The sequence below is a fragment of the Oenanthe melanoleuca genome, chromosome 3, assembly GCF_029582105.1.
Source record: "Oenanthe melanoleuca isolate GR-GAL-2019-014 chromosome 3, OMel1.0, whole genome shotgun sequence".
Classification (NCBI taxonomy): Eukaryota; Metazoa; Chordata; class Aves; order Passeriformes; family Muscicapidae; genus Oenanthe; species Oenanthe melanoleuca.
Window position 1 is genome coordinate 105,044,108 of NC_079336.1, and position 25,587 is coordinate 105,069,694.

Consider the following 25,587-nt stretch of genomic DNA (forward strand, 5'->3'; position numbering starts at 1 on the left):
ATTTTTAAAGAGGATAGAAGTCCAGAGGGCCTAACTGAAAGCAGCATCAGTAGTAATTTGATTGATGTTAGAGGGGGCATTTTTAATGGAAAATAAGGGGTGAGGTGCTAAAAGTGCTGGTTAGCATACCAAGTATTGTAGTTGTGTTTGCTGACATGCAGCACTTCTCTGGATCTGTGCATGAAGCTTTCGTGGTCTGTTTGTGATACTGCTATAAACAGAGAAATAAATCAGTGCTTATGATAACTTTCTGCTGTGCTTTAGACATGCAGCATTCTAATCAGCAAAAAAGAATAATTTTTTTCTATAATAGTAGCAAAAAAGAATAAATTTCAGTAGCCAGCAATTTTTTTTTTAATTGTTAGAATTGTTTGTTAGCATTTGGTAGGAAATTCAAAGTTTATGGGTGTACTGACATGTAATTTCTGCGGTTTGCCATTTTTCCTCAATTGGGCCACCTTCACTTTCTGTCACTGATGATGGTGTGTCTGTTTAAAAAATAAACTATCACAATATTCTGAGAAACCTGAAGGTAGAACTTGCATGTTTGAAAATATTATCAAAAAGCTCAGCTTGTTTTTCTTTTGTCTTTTTGGTTTTTTAAAATGAAAACCCATAGGCTTAAAATTTGTTGCCTTTCCCCCACCTTATTAAACCCATTATTCCTGTTAATTTGTCTTTTAATTTAAAGAGAAATAGCAAAACATCCCAAATCTTTGCTTCTGGGTACAGTCAGACTATGGAGTGCTGTAGCTTTTCCTGGGCTGGATCTCTGCTGATGGAGGCTTGACTACTTTGCTTCATCCCAGTTTTTTAAGGCAAATATTTAAGAAGGTTTGCTTAGTGGTTTATTTACCTCTCTCCCCCACTTTTCCATTGATGCCAATAGGAACATTAAATAGCTTTAGCCAGATTTTGAGATTTGTGTATCTTCTTCTGTCTCTGTAGTGGGCAGATTATTCAGCTTTCTGTGTATTTCTGGTAGCCCTTTTTTTTTTTTTTTTTTTTTTTTTTTTTTTTTTTTTTTTTTCCCTGTGAAAAATCACTGTTCAGTGAGAATGCAGCTAGCCTGGTTTTTTTGCATGAACCTGGCAAACTTTATCCCATTCAGCTCAGCTCTGGGTCACCAGAGGGAGTTTGGGAAGTGTAGGCTGTCACAGTTTGCCAAGTCTTTGTGGGAGGAATTAAGCAACAGCTGTGTAAGGTAGTGTGTCTCTTCTAGAATGAGGAGAAGGGGCTGGGTGACTTCTTGGGATTTTCTGTAGCCTCTTTGCTGTTCATGTGTCTGTGACATGACTAAAAGCAGTCCCTGATTTCAAATGCTTTTAAGTCAAGTGATGAACATTTTGGATGCTCCAGTGATGAAAGTGGTAGGATCAGGTATAAATTTGCCTGTGGCATCTTTGATGGCATAGGCCAGTAGTGTACCTTGTATTAATTGACTGATACTTCCAGACAACAGATCCAGCAACTCTTAGTGTTAATGCTTGGGTTTACATGCAGATGGATTTGTACTTGAATTATAGAAGCTGTCAAAGAACAGATAAGGTACCCAGACTTTCCTACCTCATCCCAATAGCTGGGAGATCAGATTGTCTTTTGAAACATCAAAAAGCAAATAGTGTCTTTCATGGACATGGCATGTGTCAGTAACAATTTATTCCACCGCTGGATGCCTGAAAAATCGCTGAGTCCTTTATCCTTATAAAAATATGTTCTGCATGGTTCTGTGCGATAGAGTACCTTCATTACTTTGAATAAGTGATACTTGTGTTTTAGCCCCAGCTGTCAACTCAGCACCATGCAGCTGCTTGGAATAATAACATTTTAAGACTAATAGTTGTCTTCCTAAGTAATCCAGTGATTATTTAGGAAAACAAGCACCATCACTTTGAATATCCCTCCTTTCCTACTTCTTTCCTCAGCTAATGTATGCTGATCCATGATGCCATATGGTGTGGAATATCCCTTTGGTCGGTTTGGGCCAGCTGTTCCAGCTGTGTCCCTTCCCATCTTCTTGTGGACCCCCAGCCTCCTTTCTGGTGGGATAGTGCTATAATGCAGTTTAGTTTTTGAAAGCGAGACTAGAATATTTCTTCAGAAGGAGCAAAGGATCAAGGTTTTAAGGAACTTTTTGTAAGAGATGGTATAGGAGTCTAGTAGAGCTAATTTTCTTTTTATTTTCCAAATTTTTCCAAGAGCAAAAGTTTTCAGGAACTGGTTGAAACTAAAATTCTCTGAGAATGCAGTTTATCATGCAGTTTTTGGATATGATATTTTTAGTTGTTTTATGAAAAAAGTTGGGGATGGGGGTGGGAGGGAAGAGAAATGCCTATACAGCTGTGTCTTGTTTCCAGGATTGGGGTTTGACTTTTTTTAAAGATGTTTGCTTAATCTCTAGAACAGGAAGATGTGTTTGGAGGATTTGATTTTTCTCTTTGTGTTGTTTTGCAGTGAACTCATCCTGTTAAAGGGATCACAGTGCTGAAGGGAGGGATCAGTCACTTAGATGCTAAGAGTTCTGGCAAATACTGCTGGCTTTCATGGATTAGGGGAAGAGCCATTTCCAGGATTGGATGAATTTCCTATAATTCAACCTCCCTTTTCTCTATACAGTGCCTACAGTGAAGCAGAAGTAAGAATTGGCTGTGGATTTAATTGAGAATTCTATTTAGCAGTGCCTAAAATAGCCCAAAATGAGTCATGTGATTGCCTGTTTGCCCTTGCAAGTTTGTTCACTGTGCACAGAAACCAGGGCAGGGTAAACCCCTGGACACGAGCATCTTTTCAGTTTGCACTGAACTGCACATGAAGCAGGTTTTGCAGCAAACCCATAAAGAACTCATATTAATCTTGCAGTGGAAAATTGCATTGTTGAGTGTTGCTGCACAAGCTGACCAAAAGCTGCTGGTACCGAGTCCAGCTGGAGAGAGGAGACACTGTCTGTGAACTCAAATTCAGGAGCTGAGAGACTGTCTCTGTGTTCATACAGCTGAAAGGCTGGCAGGTTTCTTTTCCTTTTTTAACTTTTTGACAAGGAACAAGTGAAATAAAATGAAAGCTTAATTGGATTGGGTGGCTCAGGTGGTGAAGGAAAAAAAGATTAAATTATCCTTCAGAACCTGCAAGGAGAAGCCGTGTGCAACACCACTGTCCAGGCTTTCTGCAGAAAAGAAAGATGAATGTTCTTAATGATCCTACCTGGGCTGGAAACCATCTCTTGTTCAAAGCAAGGCAAGCAAGGAAAGCTGATGTGTAGGCTGTCCTGCCTTTTGCATGGCTACTGAATTGTTTCTTTGGGCCCCTTTATGCCCTAGGACTCTGCTGCAGTTTCCAAGTTGTAGAATAGGTTATTTTGGGTACAGCGATGTTTACCTGAAAAGAATCATCCCAGTCTTTTAAGTTTCCTTTGGCCCTCATTTTTTGAATATTTTGCTCATGTCTTTATCTGCCTCCTGATTTTATGCTCTTGATCCCTGTCTGAGGCAATAAACTTATTGATTGTTTTTTTAAAATATGTTTTCTCTTAGGAAAGTGAGAGGATGTGTTCTTGTTACACCATATTTTTTTTTCTCTCTATCACCCATAAAGTCACTTTTGTCACCTGGTGATCAGGAGGTACCTTGCACTGGAGAGGAGGGGGCAGCACTCAGGAGAAGCTGTCATGAGAGGATCACCAGCTTCTCCTGGCCAGCCAGGTACTCACACCATGCCCAAATGCAAAATGTTCTTGTTCTGGGTCCATGTGGGACCTTCATCCAGGTGTAAGTTATCAGGAAAACCTTCTGTTTCTGGTGTCACACTTCCAGGAAAGACTTCCTTCTGTCAGACTTAAGTGTGTCTGGAGAGGGAATGTACTTTTCCATGTTCACCTCAGGAAAGTGCAGGAAGCAAAAACTGCTTCGTGTTTTGCCTGTGTTTGTACAGAACCCAGATATTGGGCAAAAGTCTTTGGTAAATACAGCGGGGGAAATGTGATGTTTGGGATCTTGTTTTATTTTGGGCTGACTTGGGGTTGGGTGTTCTGTGCTGTGTGAGATGTTTTGTTCTTTTGGGGTTTTTTAGACATTGTTTTTTTTTTGTTTCAGGAAATCAATTTCTGGTATTCTTAAATGTATTCAATTTGCAGCTGCTCATTTTCTACATCACTTGTATTTTCCAGCTAAGACCTGCTGAGTTTTCTGGTGAAAAGGTGGCGACAATTATGTTGCTTTTGCCTGAACACACCAAAATTTCCTTTTGCAGGGCATATATTTCTTGAAATAGCTTTTCTACCGAGCAAGAAGAGTTTAATTTAGCTAAACTGCGTACTGAAGATTTACCTGATATTTTCATAATGCCTGTGCTTTGGCATATATTTTTGGATTTATCAGGAGAAAAGCTGTCTGGTGGATAGAAGCTTTGCTCCAGTTGCATTTTAAGTAGACATCTCCCTGGAGATGAGGTGTAAATGTCATGTTGCTGATTAGCATCTGACATGGGGCATGGGAGCAAAGAAAGGGATGCCTTAGTTCAGTCTCCAGAAAGGAGAAACTGGAATCATTCCTGAGCTCTGACAGCATTATTTGACAATGCCCTCCTCAGTGCTTTCTGTTCCTGCTTCCAGCTGGTGGCTGGGCCATGAGAAGCGCTTTGCTACCCAGGTCTCTGAAGAGCCCCTGTTTTGATGTGCTCTGGTTGTGCCTGGAGGAGTTAAAACCTGGTTCTGTTTTCCTAAGCCAGTGGGGTTTTCATTCTGTAGGACTGAAATCCTGACATATGCAAAATTCCTCTGGGAGAGCTCTTTTTGGCTGCAGCAGGATCTAAGCCCCAGGCAGGAAATCTTGCTGGAATGCCCATCCTGCCTGGTTGCTCACCTGTACTCTGGTTCTTACTGGGAAGATGGTAAGGACAGAGTGTCTTGGTTTGGATAGTCCAAAATGAGTTACCTCCCCTTCTAGCTTTAACCACCCTCTTTTCACCTGTGAGGAGAGATGAATGGGAGTAGGTCTAAGTGAGAAGATAACTTGACAAATGTTTTAACAAAACCACACACTTTTCTCATTGCAGAGAGCTAAGTTATATTTCAATTGCTCAGCAGTCAAATGTCAGCTATCCTTTAGTGATCTCCCTTTGTCTTCCACAAATCCATTCCAGCTATGAAAATGGGTGGTAGGTGCTGATGTAGGGGTGGCTGTGAAAAGCTGGGATTAATCTGAGAGTAGAGAGCAATGATCAACTCAGTGATTAGCCCAAAAAAAATATTGTGTGGGGTTTTTTTTCCACAAAGTTGTGGGCATAATTGGGTCAGTGTGAGGCTTTGGTACTCACTAATGTTAAAGCCCCTGTTTGCTGTAATTTCCTCTACTAGTCCTTTGCTGTTTCTGCTCTTCTTACTTTAGGAAACTGAGCTTGAGGTGTGGAAATGTCACTGGCAGCCTTGATGGAGTTCTTTACTTCTTCACTGTCAAATTTACTGTATAAAATGTATACAGCAAAGTATAAAAGTATACAGGGAAGTATAAAAATCTGTTAAAACTTTCAATGTGGTCTTGTTGCAGCCACAGCTGGGTGACAATTTTTTTCCCCCCTCTTGGAATATGACAGTTGCTTTAGCTTGTGAAGAAAAGGGGTTTAATTTTGGTAGTACATATTTCTGAAATCCAGAATGTGGTTCCAGGGTGAGAGGAGGCAGACAGGCACTTGTAGGCAGGTTTTGGATGAATAAGAGGATAGGCTCTTCTCTCTGAGCACCTTAGCAGTCCTGCCAAAAACTTGGGTGAGCAGTGGAGATTAGAATGTCTCCTTTTTTTCTGCTGTGCTGGAAAACTGTTCCTGAGAGTGTTGGCTTTTGGATCACAAAAGCTATTGAGATTTTGAAAATTTTGGTGCTTGATTTAACTATTTCCATCCCAGTTCTGTGTGTACACTCATTTTTCTTGTACAAATGTGTAAAAAACCACGTCTTTAGGCTCTCTATTTGGGAATTTCAATTAGCTGTCAGTGGCTAAACCCTCTTAGCACTAGTCTAGAGCAAGTTTAGTGTCTCAGCTCCAAGAATTGCCAAATGAGAGATTAATAATTTTATGCCTTTTGGAAGAATTGTTCTCTGATTTCAGCTGCCTGCAATTCCCAATACTGAGAACTGTTTGCTCACTGGCATGGAACATGATTCTTGCTCAAGACTGTCTGCTGAAAAGGAACAGAAATTGTGTTGCCTGAAGGCTTCCCATGGAATTTAGTTCTTGATTGCAGGGCTGGTTGAGAAACCTCAGTGCACATGAGATGTTGGTCAACTAAATCATTACAAGTATACCTTTATGTAAACATATATACACATACAGACATACATATGAGTATGTGGTAGTTGTTGTGATACAATAAAGGGAATTTTGAGATACATCGCTTAACTAGCTGCTGTGTGCTACTTGATTATTTTTTTAGTTTTTTTGTTTGTTTGTTTTTTGGGGTTTTTTTTTCTTTTTTTTTTTTTTTTTTTTTTCGTTGTTGTTGGTTAGGATTTTTTTTTTTTTTAGCTTATTATTCCTAATCAGAATGCCTAAGAGAAAATTGAGATACAGTGTTGGGACCATTCTTAGAGAATAATTCTGCAGATTATGAAATTTATTATGTTTTATAACTTAGGCTTGCTTTCCAGGGTGTTGAGAGGTATGGACCCTTTTAACTGGACAAGCAAGTATGTCTGCTCCAGTCTGTACATGAGATTATGTGTAACTTTATCAGTCTCATTACACATGGTTCCTCAAAATATGTGAAAATCTAACTGAACAAAATCTGATAGTGATCTAAATGGGAAGTATGGTCAGGCTACTTTTTGGAGATAGACATGTGATATGCATTCTGGAGATTCTGAAATCTGTTAAGTTATCAGGAAAAAAAATCTCTTGTTACAGAGTCTTTTAAGATGTAATCAGTCAGGAGTTTCTATTCTCTTTTTCTAAACTGTCATCAGCTGGTATTTTGGTTACTTCTGCTTCTCTCAAACAACTGTAGCTAGCCAAACGGTTTGAAATTCAGTTTTGTTTGAGGTGTAAATGATTAGATTTTCGAAAACACCAAGCTTGCAGATCCTTGTGAAAACTTCTCCATAAAAATTCTGCTGTATTCAGCTCTGTCTTTCCTTTTTTTTTTTCTTTTATACAGGCGATACGGATTATGGTTCCGATTGAGGAAGTTAATACTCTGGCTGCTGGGAGTGTACATAGCCATCCCATTTCTAGTAAAACTTTGCCCTGCTATTCAGGCAAAGCTGGTCTTCCTAAACTTTGGTAAGTGACTTGGGTGGGTGAGGGGACAAGGGGAGAGGTGACTTCATCTTTGGTTTGCTTGCCTTTGCTTTCACCCTGCATGTGAACTTTCACAGGTTGTAAACTCCCCCAGACTGTGGTTTGGAAAGCATCCTCTGTGGCCCTGGCGGTTGCTGTAGCATGTCTTTACATAAATAGAGTGACCAAACTGAAGCCAATTTTCAGCCAAAAGAGTTTTCCTTCAGGAAAACTGTGCAATATGTCAGATAGGTGGGTTTTTTTTGTTTGTTTTTTTTTTTTTTCTGAAGGGTTCCACACAGTTGCATGAATAGGCAGCAAGCAAGTTAAATTAAATTCTGCAGTCTAAATTTGCATTTAACCATCACTTGTATTTTGTAATGGATTTTTAAAAGATATCTTCTCTGACTTTAGAAGCTGGAAGGAGCAGCTATGGATACATTGTTTTTTATATAACTTGTCTAATTTTGATTGCATACTTTGTGTGTTCTCACACCTTGGATCATGGTTGCTGTGAAGTGTGCACATGTGCAGGTTTCAGTGATTTTGCTTTTGCAGAGCTTTGTTTTTAAAGTTCCTGCCTCTGCTCATTCACAAGTCACCAAAATGATTGTCCTGTAGCATGTTCTTGTTGCTATGTTTGCCAGGTTTCCTCAGCAAGGTCTACAACATGTTTAGGACAGAGATTTGTAGGGAAATTGTCCAGAAACCTACCCTGGAGGTGGGATAGTCATGAGTATCATGGAGAGTGGGAGAAAATGAGCCAGCTTTTGAAGGAGCATTCTTCTCCAGTGGTTTTGGAAACAAATACAAGACCTTGATAAAGTGGCAGAATATTTGGAAGAAAATCAACCATGGCAGATCCAGAAGGGGGAAGTTGCTGCAGTGCTAATTATTGGGCACTGCTTGTTACTGGACAGCACCCTCAGGAGGAGGGGAAGGAAAGCAGAGCAGCAGGGCAGTGTGGCCACTCAAAGTTCAGCTGAACCAGAGCTGAACCTGTGCCAGGAGCAGTCAGCTCTATACAGAATGAGAAATCCATGACCAGATCAGTTTGTGTAGTGAGAGATGAAGAGGAAGCAGGACCTTCACAACCAGAGGAAGAGGCAGAGCCAGAGATAATCACCTGATCCCTACCCTCAGCTGAGCTGTGGGTGAATCTCTGGTTGCCTGGCTTCCTGGCTTCCCAGGATGCAGGCATCAGCTAGGGATTGGGAAAAGACTGGAAACTCTCTGGAAGTGGCTCCTGTTAAGCATGAGGAAAATATACCTTTGCAAGAATGACCTTTTAGTGCACAGAGACAAGTGGAACACCATGGAGCAAGGTATCCAGTACCTGAGAGAATCAGCTGTGGTGGAGGTGATCTGTATGGATTCAAAGAAGGAGCAATCCCCTGTAAACCCAGATGGTATCCAGTGTGCACAAATCATGTGTTGGAAGTTCCTGTTGAGCATGCTGGTGTCGTGTGTCAGCTCATTAGTATTGGTATCTTGGAAAAAAGGAGACCAAAAAGTAGACAATTTGGTTCCCAAACTCCAGCCCGATGAAGAAACCATCTCCTCCCTGGTATGGGCCTGTGTCTCATCTGTGGAAAGACTGTCTAAGGAATTAAAAAATGTAAATTAAAGAAAAAATTCAAGAGGACCAAATTAAAGAAGACCACTGGCAATTCAAAGAGGGAATGTCTCATGTCCTGCCAATACAGACCAGAGTCTGCTATTGGGAGCAGGCACTTCCCTGCTTGAGAGAGAGGGGGTTCACACCATGAGGTACCCTGTGGTTTGACTTGCATGGTGGTAAAATGTCAGTGGTGCCTCCATAATGCAATTTTCTTCATTCCTTCAGTAGCAGAGTGCAGGCTGCAGTTTGTCTTTACCTGAAGAAGTGTACATCTGGAACTGGCTGCCCCAGGGCTGGAAACACAACCCCACCATCTGCCATGGACTGATCCAGGCTGCACTGGAAAAGGGTGAAGCTCCAGAACATCTACAGTACATTGATGACATCATCATTTGGGACAATACAGTAGAGGAAGTTTTTGCGAAAATAATCCAGATCCTCCTGAAGGCCGACTTTGCCACAAAACAAAGTAAGGTCAGAGGACCTGCCCAGGAAATTCTGTTTTTAGGAGTAAAATGGCAAGATGGATGTCATCAGATTCCAATAGACATGGTCAACAGAATGGCAGCCGTATCCCCACTGACCAGCAAGAAGGAAACACAGCTCTCCTAGGAGCTGTGGGTTTTTGGAGGATGTGTATCCTAGAGCACAGCCAGACTCTAAGCCATCTCTATCTTGTGACATGGAAGAAGATTGATTCCAAGTGGGGCCCTGAACAGCAGCAAGCCTTTGAACAAATGAAACAGGAGTCTGCCCATGCAGCAGCTCTTGGCCCAGGCAAGACAGGACAGAATGTAAAAACTGTGCTCTGCTGCTGAGAAGCATGGTCCTTCCTGAAATCTCTGGCAAAAAAGAGCCTCGGGGGGCAACACCTGGTGTTCTGGAGTTGGGGACACTAAGGGTCCAAGGCCTGAATTTCAGGCTGATGTTAAACCACCACAAAGGCACAGAGAGGTTGCATGGTGTTCCCAGAGCACTGGTAGAAGTGACTTGTGTGCCTGTCCAGACCCTGCCTGCAGAACCTGCCATCCTCTTGAATAATCCACAGCCCTCATGGGACCCAGCAGGTCCCTAGTGTCCTGCATGGCTTGTCTGAGACTCTCCCATATGCTTTTGCATAAGAGCAGATAATTGCACAGGTAAAGATTTGTAGTCTAAGGGTCCACATTTGTCTAGTTAACATTGGCTGTCATCTGCATTGGGTTTTATGTTTGTGTAAAGTTTAATTTTTTTTAGAGGGTAAGTGAAGTAAGATTTAACTGTCGCCATTGTCAGTATTTCTTTTTGTGTCAATAGCACAAAAGCTTTGGTGTGTTAATTGCTGTACCACTAAATCTCAAGGGGACAGACTTCCTGGTTCTGCTGTAATGGAGCTCCTTTTATGGGAAAAGATTGAATCCAAATCAGCTAACCCACGCTACTGATGCAGCATCAATTTATAAAGCAGACTGGGCAGAGGTGGTTAAATGTTTGTCAAAGGAAAGTTGTTGTCTGTTCCCTGTTTTTTTTGGTGGCTGCCTATGTCTTCTTGTCTTGCTCTCTTTGCTGTTCACGTTTTAAATCACAGCTGCACCAAATTCATCCTTCTACACAAAAAGGTCTTCCCAGAACAGTGGAGCAGTTTGTACAACTCTCCAGTGCCTTGGTTAAGCAGGTTTGTAAGAAAATAATGGTAAAAATTAATTTTTTTCTTTTTTTTTTTTTCATTTCAGTGAGAGTCCCGTATTTCATCGACTTGAAAAGGCCACAGGATCAAGGTTTAAACCACACCTGTAATTATTACTTGCAGCCAGAGGAGGATGTAACCATTGGAGTCTGGTAAGGAATCCAGTTCTGTGCAGTATGTGCCATGCATCTTTATCCTTCTTTTTGTTCTTGGTGTTGCCTATTCAGTCTTGTTGCTGTGCATGTTCTCATTTGTGGATTTTAGTATTTTCCCCTGCCAAGTGATCGAGCTCATGTTGAAAAGTATGCAAATCTCTGGGACTCATCTGAGCCTGGATCAGTAATGCACAAAACGTAGTCAGACAATCTGTGCATTCAGAGAAACATGAAAATTCGGAATTGTAAAGGTTGCATCACTACAAAGATCCTGCCTCCAGATCAGACCAGACCCGACCCATGGAGTTAGATGTTTTGTCATTCAACTCTGATTCATATTTTGTTTTGCAAAATATGTGTCGGGGAAAATTGGAAAACAGATCAAAGTGTTCAGAGTAGGAGGAAGAATATTCAGTTCATAAAACATATGCAAGATTTGGAGAGTGGGTGAAAACAGAACACACAGTTTACTCTCTTTACAAAACAGGTGACAGTGTCAGAGCTCATTTGTCATTTCTTTCTCACAGAGATGATTTTCTGGTCCTGGGTAGGTAAAATTCATTTTAGCTCCTTGTTACCCTGGATTGTGTCAGGTATGCAGGGAAGGAGGTGTTCCCTTAATACAGACAGTGATGTTACATCTGTGAAGTGCAGGATTTGGAGTTTTCCATTGTGCGAGTAACTTACATGTGTCCTTTAATGCAGTTGAGATTTTCTCTTCATAGGGTACATAACCTTTAAATGCATAGAGATATTCTTGTAATTATCACTAGGACAATTTTTTTCCTTTAAGTAAATTTCAGTGAAAGGTATGTTTAGAAACTTGAAAACTTCAGTCTTTCCAGGATATGCTGATAAATAGTGGTTTGATTCTTCACTTGGACAATTAGAATTCTACCTGTTAAGCTGTTAAATAAGTTTTTATTACAATCTTGAGATTTGTATTTTGTTTCTCTTGCAAGTGTACTGTGCATCTTCGCTAAAACAGAACCTGTGGTGGCAATTCAGAGGCGGTCATTTGTCTTGATATTTATGGAAAATTTTCGCAAAAGTTTGGAACCTTGCTTTTAAAAGCCAGTGCAAGGTTCTGTGTTTGGTGTATTTGTTTAAACAAACTCCTCAGCCTGCTTTGTTTGGAAGTTGCTAAAGTCTTGGGGCAGAACAGTTGAAAAATTTTTGAGTCTCAATGTTACTGAGGCTTTTTACCTCTTCAAGACCTTGGTTTCTGATGGCTGCATGCATGTAAAAAGTAGACTTTTTACATTGTTTTCCCCCTTTTAGTTTGTCCTCTGAGCTTTACATCTGGGAAGGATCAGTGTGGTAGGTGCAAGCTTGTTTGCCTTTCAGGTAAAAAGGCATCTAAGTACTTAAATTACTTCTGATGGCTGTGAGCCAGCCCCCTTCTCAACAACTGAGGTGGTTATGGGCATGTACTTTGTGTTTGTATTCTAATTGTCTGGTTTAATTGCCTACCTTCTGTTCAGTCTGTCATTCTTCTTTCTGTTCCACCAGTGTTGAGTTATTTCTTGCCAGGCCACCTAGGTACATTATCTACAGAAGAATTGTTGTGAGTTAAAAATTCCCATCTCCTGCAGATTGTAACTTTTTCAGCTCAAATGTTAGACCTTCAAGAACCTCGTGCCTGAAAACAAAACACATGATTTTCTCCTCAGAGCCTGGGTTCCTCCTTTTCCTCAGACTGGCTATAGAGTCAGATTTGCCTCTTAATCACTGAACATACTTTCCAAGCCAAACTGCCTTTGATTCTTTTGAACATCTGCTCACCTAGCAGTGAATCTTGTTTATGGTATAAAAGTATGTTAATTGAAGTAATTAAATTCCATATAAGCTGAGGTGCTGTGATACTTTTGCCAGAAAAGCAGGAAGTTCAATAATTGTGCCTTTGAAGTGTGATAGCTTGCACAAACAGCCCTAAGTTTTGAAGGCAATGGTGATGGGAGGTGAAAATGTAGAAATAAGTGTAGCCACTGCCTTTTCAAATTGACCATTTGTCAGCTAATCAGGACAGATTTGTGAAAAGTGTGTGAGAGGTGTGTAATCCCAAGTGAAGGAGCTGAACAGAAAATCTCAGAATTCAAGTGGCAGACACTTGAGTAGCAGCAGGACAGTGTAAATTTTCCTTGTGTACACAGGCACACGGTCCCTGCAGCCTTGTGGAAGAATGCCCGAGGGAAGGACCAGCTGTGGTTCGAAGAGGCCTTGGGCTCCAGCCACCCTGTAATCCTTTACCTGCACGGCAATGCAGGAACAAGGTGAGGCACAAAGCGCTGATGGCTTTGTTTCAGGATGTGTTTTCCTGGCTTGTCACAGCTTCAGCACATTTAGAAAGACTGAGAAAAACTCCTTAGGGGCTGTAGTTAAACGGCAAGGGATTTTCGTTTTAGAGGGTTGATTTAGATCAGATACAGGGAAGAAATTGTTTACAGTGAGGGTGGTGGTCAAACAGTGGAACAGATTGCCCAGAGAGGTAGCAGATGCCCCATCCCTGGAAACATTCAAGGTCAGGCTGGATTGGGGTCTCAGCAAACTTGATCTAGTTGAAGATGTTCCTGCTCGTTATCGGGGATTTGGACAAAATGGCCTTTGATGGCCACTTGCAACCTAAACTATTCTATGATTAAAACCAAAATGAAGTCTGAAATTAGTTTGGTGTTTCTCCTTTTAAAAGAAAGCACATATGTTTTATGGAGTGATCCCTCTCCATTTATTGAATGTGGGAAGAGATTTATTGCAGTTATCAGAGATATCTGATATTATAGTTTACCATGTATCCCCTGCTAGATGCCAGAAGCCTGTGACCCTTCCTAAATCAGGTGATGAGAAGTAGTTCTTTTCAGTATGGTAGTCTCTGAATGGAGACATGGGATGGTATTAGTGCTTCTGTAGATGTGACTCACAGGCGTTAAATAAACCTTCCAGTTCCTTTTGTGAGTTTATTTTGGATTAATTAACACATTCTGAGGAAGGAAAATCAGAAGGAAAGAGGAAGGTCATGTGCTCATCTTGTTTCATTATTGCATCTGTCCAGGACATTTGTCTGGACCAGGAGCACTTCTAAAATTTGTATTTTTTATAGTTGACTGTTTATTGGCTAAAGTGGTAGGCTAGTTCTCTGTACTTTGTTGTTGGATGGTAAAAACCATTAATGTGAAGATATTTCTCAGTATCGTGTTCTTTCTGCCACCTCTCCACACGTTACAGTGCTTTTGTTCATTCATTAGAACACAGTCTTTTCTCTTAAAAACATGCATTTTACGAAAGAGTATCAACCCCCTGCTGAATTTTGAGTGCCAGTCATTGGCATGTTTTTTCTTGATTGCGCTTTCTTTTGAAGCTGATGCCTGCCCATAGACACTCTGCAAGAGCAGCAACGTTGCAGGAAAACAAGTTCTATGATGTAAAGGAAGTGTTCTAGCTGTGCTGGTAGTGAAGGTTTGCTAGGCTCTACATAACAAGAGCATTTTTCACACAAATTCTTGTCTCAGCAGTGTGCTTTTCTTGGTACAAGGGCACAATGTGGGAGATGTGTGCTGCAACCCAGGAAATGTATGAAGGGATTGTTTTTTTGCAAATTGCCCTTGCCTTCTTGTGGCATTGCAAGGCTTAATCAAATTGTGGCATTGTTTTTCAAATACTTCTTCACTATGTTCTTTTTAGCCTTTATTTGGTGTAGTAAAATATACTAAGAGATATTATACTCTGCAGCTTAATGGTGGCCATTTGGGGCCAGTATCTCTGCTGTGTGTGTATTGATTAGATCTCCTTCTCAACTCCCCCAAATGCTGAGATAAAGGGCTGAACTAGGGATCAGTTACATTTTTCACATTTCACTTTGTGCACTGGAGGAGCTGGAGGTGTCTTGGTTTTGCCATTTTAGATTTAATGTGTGTTGCTGTGTGTTTGTTTCTGTGCTGCACATTCAGTCTCTTGTCCAAGGGCTGAATTATGCATGAGTAAAAGGCACTGCCTTGGCTTCCTGGTTTGGCTTGAGTGATCTGGGGCTGAGGCAAAAACTGTTTTATGTACTTGATTCCCTTAGAAAAAATACCTCTGTTACACTTCAAGGAAAGCATGAAAAAGCACAAATGTGAGCATGTGAAAGGTGACTTTTCAAACAAGAGGATCATCATGTTCAGGTTTATATGATTCAAAATTACCTACAAGCAACCTCTTGGATTTTGCCCTGAGTGTTTTTGACTGCATTAGGTATTTTGTAGCATGGTTGGAGCTGACAACTTTTGACTGCCAACTGGATGTGTCCTTAGAGGGAGATTTGGCATTTTGGTTTAGAGGCTGCACTGACCAAGCCAGTCATAGGATGAAAGTTTTAGAGTTTTCATGAGTGCAAGAGCACATTTACTATAATACCAATACTAGACTAAAGTATGGATTTGAGTATGGATTAGCCATGTCATGTTGTGCATATATTTTAAGGTATGTAATGGCACATTCACATTCCTTTCCATTGTCTAGGTTTCAGTTTATATTTATAAATAAAATCAGGTTCTTCCCCTGAACTTACTTACAGTGCTCAGCTCTGCTTTTCTCTGCTCACTTTTTTTGCACATGTCCTTTCTTTCCCTATGCTTGGAGCCAGGTGAGAAAATCTAAGAGACACCTGTTTGGCTTAATGTCATGATTTCTACTGGGAGCATCAAACTTTTGAGAGTCAGGGCTGCTGGCTGGGACAGCACTTGTGGCAAGAGCTCAGAGTAGGCAGAGCCAAAAGGAACAGGCTGTTCTGGATGTATTACAGGCTTTGAAAAACGGCAAATAGCAGGGTGGGTTGAAAAGTTCATTTTTACCTGCTGTGAGGCAAGATTTACATGGAGAAGTTGACTTCAAAATTATGTCCCGCATAGCTCAGCAAAGCCTGGCTGTCTCCTTGAAGCCTGTGACAAAGCAGTTATGGAGTTTCTTGTGTTTGATATGTTTTTGTTAGATTGCCTGAGGCAATTGGGAAATAGTGTCTGGGAACTTAAGTGCTCAAATGTGGTTGGTTTGGGTTTTTTTGTGTTTGTTTCTTTTTGTTTGGTTGTTTTATGTTTTTTCTTATTTTTTCCTCTCCTTTTCTCTTCATCAATGGCTCTTGGCAGAGGAGGGGATCACCGGGTGGAGCTTTACAAGGTAAGTGGCTGCCTGTGTTGTCCAAAGAGCTGCATTAGCACATCAGGTGTGCAAAGAGTTGAGAGGACTACTCAAACCACCCGCTGTCAACAGGCACAGCCCTTGAGGCTCTCAGTGCCCTTTAAATAGGAAGGCTCCCTTTTCCCACAGAAAAGGGATCTGTAAGCTGTGAGCACAATTGTCCCATCTTCAAAATGTTTGAAAGGTCTTTTATGTGCTGTTGTTAACTGCCAGCTCCAACTGAGCTAACCAACACAGATTCTGGGAAAAATTAAAAGTTTGACTTAATTTCAGCCCAAATTAGATTGATTAGCTTAGTGTACTAGTTTAAGGTATCATTTAAGAGTATTCAGCCTGGATTTCCTCTTGTCTCATGGCGCAGTGCATTTGTATGAGTGGTGCCATCTCGAACGTGCAGAAGGTTTTGTAGAAAACCCAATTAATTTCCCAGGTGTAACACTATGGTGTGAGTTATGTGAGAACACAGTTGCTTTGAGTGTTTTGTCTAATGATTTTTGGGGTAATTTATTTTATTAAACTCTTTTGGCTGAAATTCCTGCACACAAGTTCTTGATCTCATATCACATGTTTCTGAAAGAGCCATAATTATTTTTGCTGGTTCATTTCAGAGAGGTCTGAGTCTGTTCTTCTCTTTGTGTTAGTGTTGGCACTCATAAAGCTTTATTGCAATTCAATGTAAGATCCCCTGCTGCAAAATCTTTTAAACTCAGATTGCTTAGAAAATAGTGTTTAGCAACCCCAAGGAGGCTTCATTAACCCCAAGGTGATACTTCATTTCCTTTAAGGAAAAAAAAGACGAGCTAAGATGCAGAAAATTGGTTGAGGAGACTGTCATGTATGGTGATCTATTTTATAATTTTTCTTGGAACCAGCCTGTGCCTGTGATTCATTTTGTGCTGGCAGAGGAGTTGGTTTTGATTTTGATGGACAGGAGTAGCAGTGCTTCAGAATATACAGACTTGGTGTGTTTCTGTGTGTACATATACAGAGAACACAGTTTACCAAAACCCAAGGTTTCTCTTTCTGGGTCTGGTATTCTTTGCTTCTGAGAACATGCAGGCAGGCTGCTTAGTTTGCCTTTTTCAACCGGTGTGAACACACATATGAGCTTAGCAAAACCACTCTAGAAACTCCAGGTTTGTGCTTATTCCAGAATAAACCAGTTTGGGATGCTGTCCTTTTTGCTGGTGCTTTTAATAGGCCTTCAATGCAGCCAACACATGGCAAACTTGTATGGAAGATAGGTGAGCTCTCAACAGATTAAATTATTTTTAGTGGCCTGGAAAAGGCAAGATTGTATATGATATCTTAGACTAAAATCACAATGTAAAGCTAAATACCAAACTTTTCAGGAAGCAACTTAATCTTCTGCATGTCCAGTCAGGCAATCCATTGTGTAAGTGAACATGTAAAAATATCATATAGTGATTCTAATGGAAGCAGCTGTCCTACAGCACCTAATTTTTCTAGTGGGACAGTGGAAGTGCTCTCTCCAGGCAGGTGCCAGTTGTCTGTGTTGAGTTCCACTTGACATCATGTGCCCCAAAGTGGTTGTGAAATGTTTAATTGTTTATAAAATCTACCCAATATATGTAATCTCTTAAAAATTGTGCTGCAAGTAATACTTGGCTGACAAATGTAATTTCATTTGTAGACTATAATAGTCCCAGTACCACTAGAAATGATGTTGGTTTTATATTTCCTCTTGAGAGTATAGCATAATACTAATACTGCTTTTTTTAAAAAAATCATGTATCATATATAGACCACAAGAGCAAGATTTTAAACCTTTTTTAACTTTTTGTTGATTTTTGTCTACCACAGAGCTGTTAGGTTCCTATGAAGCAATGGTAGCTTGGAATGCTTGTATTAGTTTTACCAATGCACTTTTTCCAAGCAATTTGGTCTAACATTGAGTGGTTTCACTTGCTTTTAACAGATTTTGTTAGGATTACCATTGGTTATAACATAAATATTCATAATAGAGCAACTGCTCATTTTTGATCTATATATTTAAGCCTTCTGAAATGGGCTTCTTTATGTTATGCTTACATTTATGCTAATTTGAGTAATAAAATTGAAGCATTTGTACTCTTTCACGGGAAAACATGAAAGTCTTTGTAGGGGAAACACTAGGATATTTGCAGATCTTAAGGTCAAAGCTGTTAAAGGGATAATCAACATCTTAGGTAGCCTGATATGAGTTCCAGGAAACAAATGGAATAAAACCAGTGGGCTGAGATGAGTGTTTGAAAAGCTCTATACCTGCTACACTGAAAAGTTGTAAATTGGCCATTTAACATGTCAGTAATTTTATAAAATGAATCCCTGCACTTTGGCCTGATGCAAGAGCATGGCTGGTATGCAAGACTCTAATGGGTTTCTGAGTGTTTCTTTGCCTTCCAGGTTCTCAGCTCCCTCGGGTACCACGTGGTGACATTTGACTATCGAGGTATGTGGGCTTCTTTTACAAATACTTGCTACCAGCTAATTAGGTGTGGTTATTACTTCTCTTTTTTCCCCTCATGGGTATCCAAAAAATGTCCAGAAATTTCTTTCCAATGCCTTCCTGTGTAGCACTGCTTCCTGATGTCCAGCTGGGTGGGCTCTGGCTCCTGTCTGTCCTCATACACTGGGCTTGTTGATTTGGGAGCTAAGGAGCAGAGAGTGAGCCCCAGGCACACAGGCTGTCACAGCATCCACTTAAGGCACCCCCCAGGTGCACATATGGAAGCTGATGGGCTTGCCTAGGTGTAGTCCTTTTGGATAATATCTTGTTGACTTTCCTAAGGTCACATAGGGAACTGAACTTGCACTTACTTCCTTCTAAAAGCTCATAGGTGAGATAAGACAGAGTAAATGATTTGCTAACAATACTTGGCAGAAGCCCATGACTGTTTTGCACCTCTGCACCAGCAGTCAGGCATCTGCTGCTGTTTTTTTACCTTCTTCGTATTTAAGCCATGGCTGCAGTGTAATGCCTCTGCAGATACAGGAAAGAAATTAATCTGTTGCATTTTTATCAGGAAGACACCTGGGAAAGGTTTATTTGTAGGAGCTTGCCCTGTTTTTCAGTCCTGCTGGCAGCTGCTTCTGTGGCTGTTTATTAGATATCAGAAGGGATGTGGGGTGCTGGCTGCTAAGAGCATACATTGTATAGATGTACTGCAATGGTGATGGAGCCAAAACAGTCAGGAGGGTGGAAAATTGCTGGAGGGCACTGATCAAACAGCACAGACAAACTGATGTTGCAACAGCTCTGTGAGACATGGTTGGGTTTTGGCCCTAAGCATCCAATCCTGTGCTGTCAGAGATTCCACTTATAGATTGGTTCCATGCATGCAAAAGCAGGGAAGGTTTGGGAGCTGGGCTTTTGCAGGTGGGTACGTGCAAGAATGCTGTTGTAGCAGTCTTTGAGATCCAGTCCTTGATTTTGTTGTTGACTAAATCCACAAAAACTCCTTGGCAGACAGCAGTCAGCTGGATTAAATGACTGTGAGTCAGTCAGGGCTTTCAGCCCCAAGTCATAGAGGTGCACAGTGAACAGAAAGTACCCAGGTCCCTTTGGAGTGTCAGAGGGGCTGCATGGGAGGAGCTGGCTGGCTCTGCTGAGCAGTTTGAGCGATTCTCAGCAGGACTCTTTGTGTTCCAGGCTGGGGTGACTCAGTAGGCAGCCCGTCAGAGAGGGGAATGACCTACGACGCCCTTCATGTGTTTGACTGGATAAAAGCACGGAGTGGAGACAACCCTGTCTATATATGGGGACACTCCCTGGGCACAGGGTAAGCATTTAATCTTAGTGGCACTTCTAAGGGAGCAGCTTCTAAAGAACATTAAGCACTGACCTTGGATGAAGGTGCTGTTTTGCTATAATCCTTGGGCTGGCTTGGCTTGGCATCTGTGGAATAATTTCTGGAGGGTGGATTCCCCCTTTGCAGTGTACAGAGTGAGAAGGGCTGCAGCAATGGATCTTGAACCTTCATTGATTGTCCAGAGGGTTCACAGTAGAAAGACACTTAGAAGAATAGATTGCAGATTGTCTTTCAGAGCAGAACAACAGATTTCTCTGGTATTTGGAGTGTCTCAGACCAGCCACGCTTGTTTGTGCCTTTTCCTTACAAAAGGTTTTCCTCCTGGTCCTGATGAGCATGTTGTGTGTAATCAGTGCTTGTGCAGATGCCTGCTGGCCACTTCTGCATGGTCATGCCTGGAACAGGGAAGTTCAAAGTGTCAAGTGCCTTTGCCTTCAGGTTTTTAACTTTTATATCCTGCTTCCTCCCTTTCCATGGCTGTCTGGAGGCAAGTCATGTTCAGCACCATAAGCTCCTACCCTTGTGATTGGTGGAGGAGCAGAGGGCAAATACAAGAGTTACTTTTGAGTTGAGCTGTGTACAGATAAATTGTAAGACACAAAGGCTGTGAAACACATGCTGGGACAGAGAGGTATTTCAGGGAAGTGGCTCTTCATTGCTATGGTACTAAACACCCTGCTTTCTTTGAGGCAAGACAAAGATTTTTTTCTTTGTCTTGTCCTCTATATTTTTTGCCCTGTTCAGAATCCCTTTCTTGGTCAGAGCATGCTTGTGCTGTTTCCCAACACTGCAGTCAGAGTGTCCTGAGACTGGTCCCCAGCTGAGTTCTCTAGTGACCACAGCCAGTCTGGAGTTCAAGGTTTGTGTGATGCTGTGCTTGGAGCACTTGGCAACTTTGCAAGTATCCCTGTCCCATTAGTGTGATGCATAGGGAAGACCTTGCTGCTTTCTGTCCCAGTTAGGGGAGTTCCTTGCAGTGTAGTCCTGGGATGCTGCATTCCGGCTGCCTGGAACAAAGCACCCCTCTGCCTATACCCCTGCAATCCCCTCTTGCTTGCTCAGCCCTTGTGTTCTAGAGATAGGAGGCTGTGTCACACTGCTGTAGATGTGCTGGGAGCCTGAGAGCCACCTGAAAGGACTCCGTCCACACATCCCTGGTGTGTTTCTTCCTTGGACTTGTTCACTTAAACACTGTGTCACTTGAGGCAGTCTAGTACGTGAAGCTGGACCTCAGGCAGTGTGAGGGATCGACCTCGTGGCTGTTGAGTTGTACCTGTGCCATCTCTGGAGCTGCTGCTCTGCAGAGGACCCGTGCCAATTCAATGCTCTTTCTTCTTTCCAGGGTTGCAACAAATCTGGTGCGGCGCCTCTGCGAGAGAGGTAAGTGTGATCCGTGGATGTGCTTCCCAGCTGTCCCAGATTCCTGCAGGTGTTTGGGGCAGTGACAGAGTTGTCATTGGCACACTGTGGTGGCAGCTGTTCTCACGAGGCAGACCCTGACCTTGCTGGCTGGCTGCATCCCTGCATTTCAGCACATTGCTTTTGGCTTTTCAGAAACACCCCCGGATGCCCTGATCCTGGAATCTCCATTCACCAACATACGGGAGGAGGCACGAAGTCACCCCTTTTCTGTGGCAAGTACACAGTGGCACTCACACTAGTGGCATGGAGTTGTGTACATAGAAATGAACCTTCAAAAGTGCTGAGCTAACTGCACGAATTGTGGGGCAGTGCTGATATCTGTAAACACCAGGGGTCAAGCACTACACTTGAGGCAGCTGCTTGGAACACACAATAAGTAGTGCCATGTGTCCAGCATGGGAATGAACTGACTCTGAACTGAGCAGACACCCAGTCCAGTCCTGCACAATACCTGGAGGTTTGACCATGCAAGCACCCACAGGGCAGGCTGGTAAGGTAGGCCTGAAACAGGGGAGGAAGAACAGTGCTGGTGGAAACAGGGGCAGTGTTACTGCAAAGAGCAAGGGATGTTATGGGATGGCAGTGGCCTGCCATGTTAGTGCTGTTTGTATCACTGGCCTGCTGGTGCCTGCCACTAATGCACATTTTTCCTCTCAGATATACAGATACTTCCCTGGGTTTGACTGGTTCTTCCTTGACCCCATTACGACAAGTGGAATTAAATTTGCAAACGATGAGAAGTGAGTTCCCTCTTTGCTGGGGTTCCAGCTGTGGCTGCAGTAAGCCATGGCAGGCATTAATGACAGATGGATAGACAATTTATCAATGAATAGACATGAGACTGCACTCTGTGACTTTTTTTTGTTGCTGCGTTGCTCTTACTGGAGTGATTTCATTTACTCTCACAGCCCTAGGAGCAGCACAGCGGAGCTCTGTCTTTTTCAGTTGTTCATAGTAAGGACAGATGCAACAGAGAGAACAGAGATTACTCAGGGATATGCTGATTTGGTTCATGCCATTTATGCTTTTCAAGTGTACCTTACACGTTAAAAAGTAGCATTGGAACATGGAAGGAAGGTTTGGGAAGATTTCTTTGCTGTGTATTTGCCTAAGCTACCTTGCCTGTAATCACATTGTTTCCTTTCACTGAGTCTTGAATTGAAGAGCCTGAGCATCCTAAGTTTGCAGTCTTGAAACCAAACCAGACCTGGGGGGTGGGGTGATTTACAGTGGAGTAAGCTACTTTTCTCTGGTCTAAGCAGCAAAAAAAATTTATGAGCATGTCTTTCACTGGTAAATTTTCTATTGATCAAATGAATGGTGCCCAGATAAGGTTTTAAATTGTAGTTAATAACCCACAGGACATGTTTATCATTACAGTTTTCTTAAAAATGTCTATGTGTTGGTGTCAGAGAACGATGGGATTGCTATGAGCCTTTGTGACATTGTCTGTTTTACAGTGTGAAATACATTTCCTGCTCCCTACTCATCCTTCATGCTGAGGATGATCCAGTGGTACCATTTCATCTGGGAAAAAAGGTACACACGTGGCTCTGCAAACTGATCTGGTGGGAGGAATGGGTGTGGATAGAACAACATGTCAGTAATGGAAAGGTGTAAAACACACAGCCCAGAGGGACTGCAGATTCTGTAGTGTTGGAGGTAGCAAATCAGAAGTGAAATGAGGCTGGAGCTACCAAAGCTGCTCAAGTCTCATCCAGGCCTCAGGGGGGCTGTGGGTTTGGCAGGGGGAGCTGGGTTGCAGCGACATGAGTCCCTCACCTGCCTCCCTTTGGGTTCAGCTTTACAACATCGCAGCCACATCGCGGAGTTTCCGGGACTACAAGGTGCAGTTTGTGCCCTTCCACACAGACCTCGGCTACCGGCACAAGTACATCTACAGGAGTCCAGAGCTACCTCGGATACTGCGGTAATGGGACAGGGCTGGGCTGTGCACCTCAGCACCGCTTGCTCTCACAGCTGGGGAGATACCGGGGCACAGGAGCCAGAGCTCTCCACCTCCTTCCAAAGCAGGTTTTGGGAAGGGGAGCCACAGAAATCTGGGACCACTTTCTGGCTCATCTCTGCTGTGAGCTGGATGCTCTGGAGGAGCATCTGTCAGTGGGAGCCTCTGATGGGAGTGAGAGCAAAGCTCGGTGCTGTTCCCTGTAACTGCAGATGTGTGAGCCATAAGATTTAGCCAGGGGAATGGGAAGACCTGTAGGCTGTAGCGTGCACCAGAGTATAGAAGAGCCAAGTGTCACTGTCATTTCCTTTTCTAGGGAATTTCTGGGAAAATCTGAACATGAGCATCATCACTGAAGACTGTCTGCTTGTCAGCACAGAGATTTTAGTTTCCTTCCTCTCTCTCCTTTTCCTCCCCACTCCCTGTGGGTCAGTCTGCCATTCTTGCATCCCTGGCACTAGAGGAGGTCAGGGATTCCCATTCCAGTCCTGATGTGTATCCTTGGCAACTCCAGCTTCTGGCATCAGCATCTCTGACGGCAGAAGGAAGAAGTTGTTTGCTTCTTTTTTGGACTTGGATAGAGGGGTGGTAGTAGCCCAGGAGCCAGTACCACACCATGAAAAATGTAGGTGCAGCAAAGCCTTGCCCATCCCTCGTGGTACTGCTGAGGACAGATGTTCCTAGGACACTGTGTCATGACCAAGGTTGTTTCTTTCACTTTTAAACACTGCTGCTGTTTTTGGATCATGTAGAGATATGTTTGTAGGCAAATGGCTTTTGCCATGTCTTCTTACTGCAGTTGTCTTGCTTGAGTTTGAGGTGTTCTCTTTCTAGAAAATATGTTTTGCCTTTCCTTTTTGATCAGTGGCTGTAATTACAAATACATGGAGGATCCAGGTAGTGAGAGGTATTTTTATTTAGCTCTTCAGTCACAATGTGCTGCAAGTGTTGGGGTAATTGCACACATTTGGAAATAAAATGAAAGGGGTTTTTTTTGTTCTTCCTTCTGAAACATCTATTTAATGGGAAAGGCTAGTGCCTTTTTATCTTTCCTGTATCTTTTTCCTTCTCAACATCATTTTTTGCTCCCATTCCTGCTATCCTCTGTGGACCTCCTCCCCTTCTTCACAAGTACTTCCTGATAGGATTGGAATGACACATGTATATAAACTGGAGACTTAGGTGTTTAAGCCAGAAAGTGTGAGGTTGCTTTTTCGCTTGATCTCCTCTTCCATGAACAGTGTGTGCCCAGGCTGCTGGAGTGAATGTCTTCCATTACCCCTGTACACATCCAGACAGCCATGTGCTGCTTTTTGGTGAGAAGGGCAAGGGTGGTTTTTTTTGCTCAAGTACTTTTTAACTCCTTGGGTCAGGTTTTTCTGTCCTGGTGGCAATGCTGTTACACTGTAGTTAAAAGCAGGCAGTGATGCAAAATAAGTCTGATACAAAAATGAGTCTGGGGTGCCACTCCCTATCTCTCCCCCTGCGGCCTTCTGTGCACTTCCAGTAGCACATCTTAGTCTCTGACAGCTGTTTTCCAGGAGGCAGAAGTAGAAATCAGCCTTTCCCACAAGGAGAGGTTCTGGGGATGTCCTTGCCCTGCTTGGGGCTAGAAGGGGGGGGCTGGTTTCTGCCAGTGAAGAGCTCTGCACTGAAAGAGGAGTGCCTCTGAACACTGCCTCGCTGGGGTCCTGCCCTTTGTCAGTCCATACAGACAGTACCAGGTGCTGTAGGTTTAGTCACTAATGCTCAAAGGGAATTGTGCTGCCCCAAGGGTCTGGTCAGGGGTGTATAGCATAGTAATAAACTGCTCAGCATACGTCAGAGTTATATCTGCAGGCTCATACTAGTTACAAAAGAGACAGTAGCTTGTTCTAGTACCAAGATTCTGCCATTAGTGCGGTTGTTCCTGAGGTTTCTGACCCCTGATACTCATAAAGTAGCTGTGCCACTTCAGTGCCAGTGCGTCAACCATAATTTATCGCACTGACAGATGAGAAATACTTACCTGGCTCTGGAGAGTAACACACATTCCAGTTAATGCTACTGCTGGCGGCTGGCTTGTGGCAAACTGCAGCCTGAGCTGGGGCCTGGCTGCCTTCCTTCCTCCTGGTAGGACAGAGGTGGGATTGAGCTCACAAGAATTGCTGCTGTTGGTGGTCCCACCACCACCATTCCTGTTAGCAGGCCGGTGATATATTTGGAAATTTGAACTGAACTGTTTCTCTAAAAGTGGTGTAGTTTTAATAAAGGCATGACTGCTGATCACTTTAGCCTAACCAGTCTTACCTAGCAGTTTTTGGGACATTTTGCCTACATTGAGCAAGTCAGCTGGGTGTGGGGTAGGGCTGCAGTAGGGTTGTGTGTGGGAGATGAGCTTGCAGCTGGGACTGGGGCAAATCTTTGTGGTTGCTGCCAGCTCTAGGGGAGTGACTTTCCTGCAGCCCAGAGGGTCTGTGCCTGTAGTTTGGCTGCACCTAAGACTCTTCTTGTCCCCTGGGAATGGGGGAT

General features: G+C 42.7%; 1 protein-coding gene across 1 annotated transcript in view; it reads left to right on the forward strand.

Annotated features, from left to right (window-relative positions):
* Window positions 1-25,355, forward strand: part of ABHD12 (abhydrolase domain containing 12, lysophospholipase) — a 37,456-nt gene extending 12,101 nt beyond the window's left edge. The window contains exons 2-13 of the mRNA XM_056488772.1: window positions 7,144-7,268; window positions 10,599-10,704; window positions 12,861-12,980; window positions 15,825-15,855; window positions 18,283-18,328; window positions 19,529-19,658; window positions 21,031-21,068; window positions 21,243-21,322; window positions 21,768-21,850; window positions 22,571-22,649; window positions 22,913-23,040; window positions 23,393-25,355. Of these exons, the coding sequence (XP_056344747.1) occupies window positions 7,144-7,268; window positions 10,599-10,704; window positions 12,861-12,980; window positions 15,825-15,855; window positions 18,283-18,328; window positions 19,529-19,658; window positions 21,031-21,068; window positions 21,243-21,322; window positions 21,768-21,850; window positions 22,571-22,649; window positions 22,913-23,040; window positions 23,393-23,432 (1,006 nt within the window). The 3' untranslated portion in view covers window positions 23,433-25,355. The remainder of the gene's footprint in view (window positions 1-7,143; window positions 7,269-10,598; window positions 10,705-12,860; window positions 12,981-15,824; window positions 15,856-18,282; window positions 18,329-19,528; window positions 19,659-21,030; window positions 21,069-21,242; window positions 21,323-21,767; window positions 21,851-22,570; window positions 22,650-22,912; window positions 23,041-23,392) is intronic.
* Window positions 25,356-25,587: the final 232 nt, after the last annotated feature.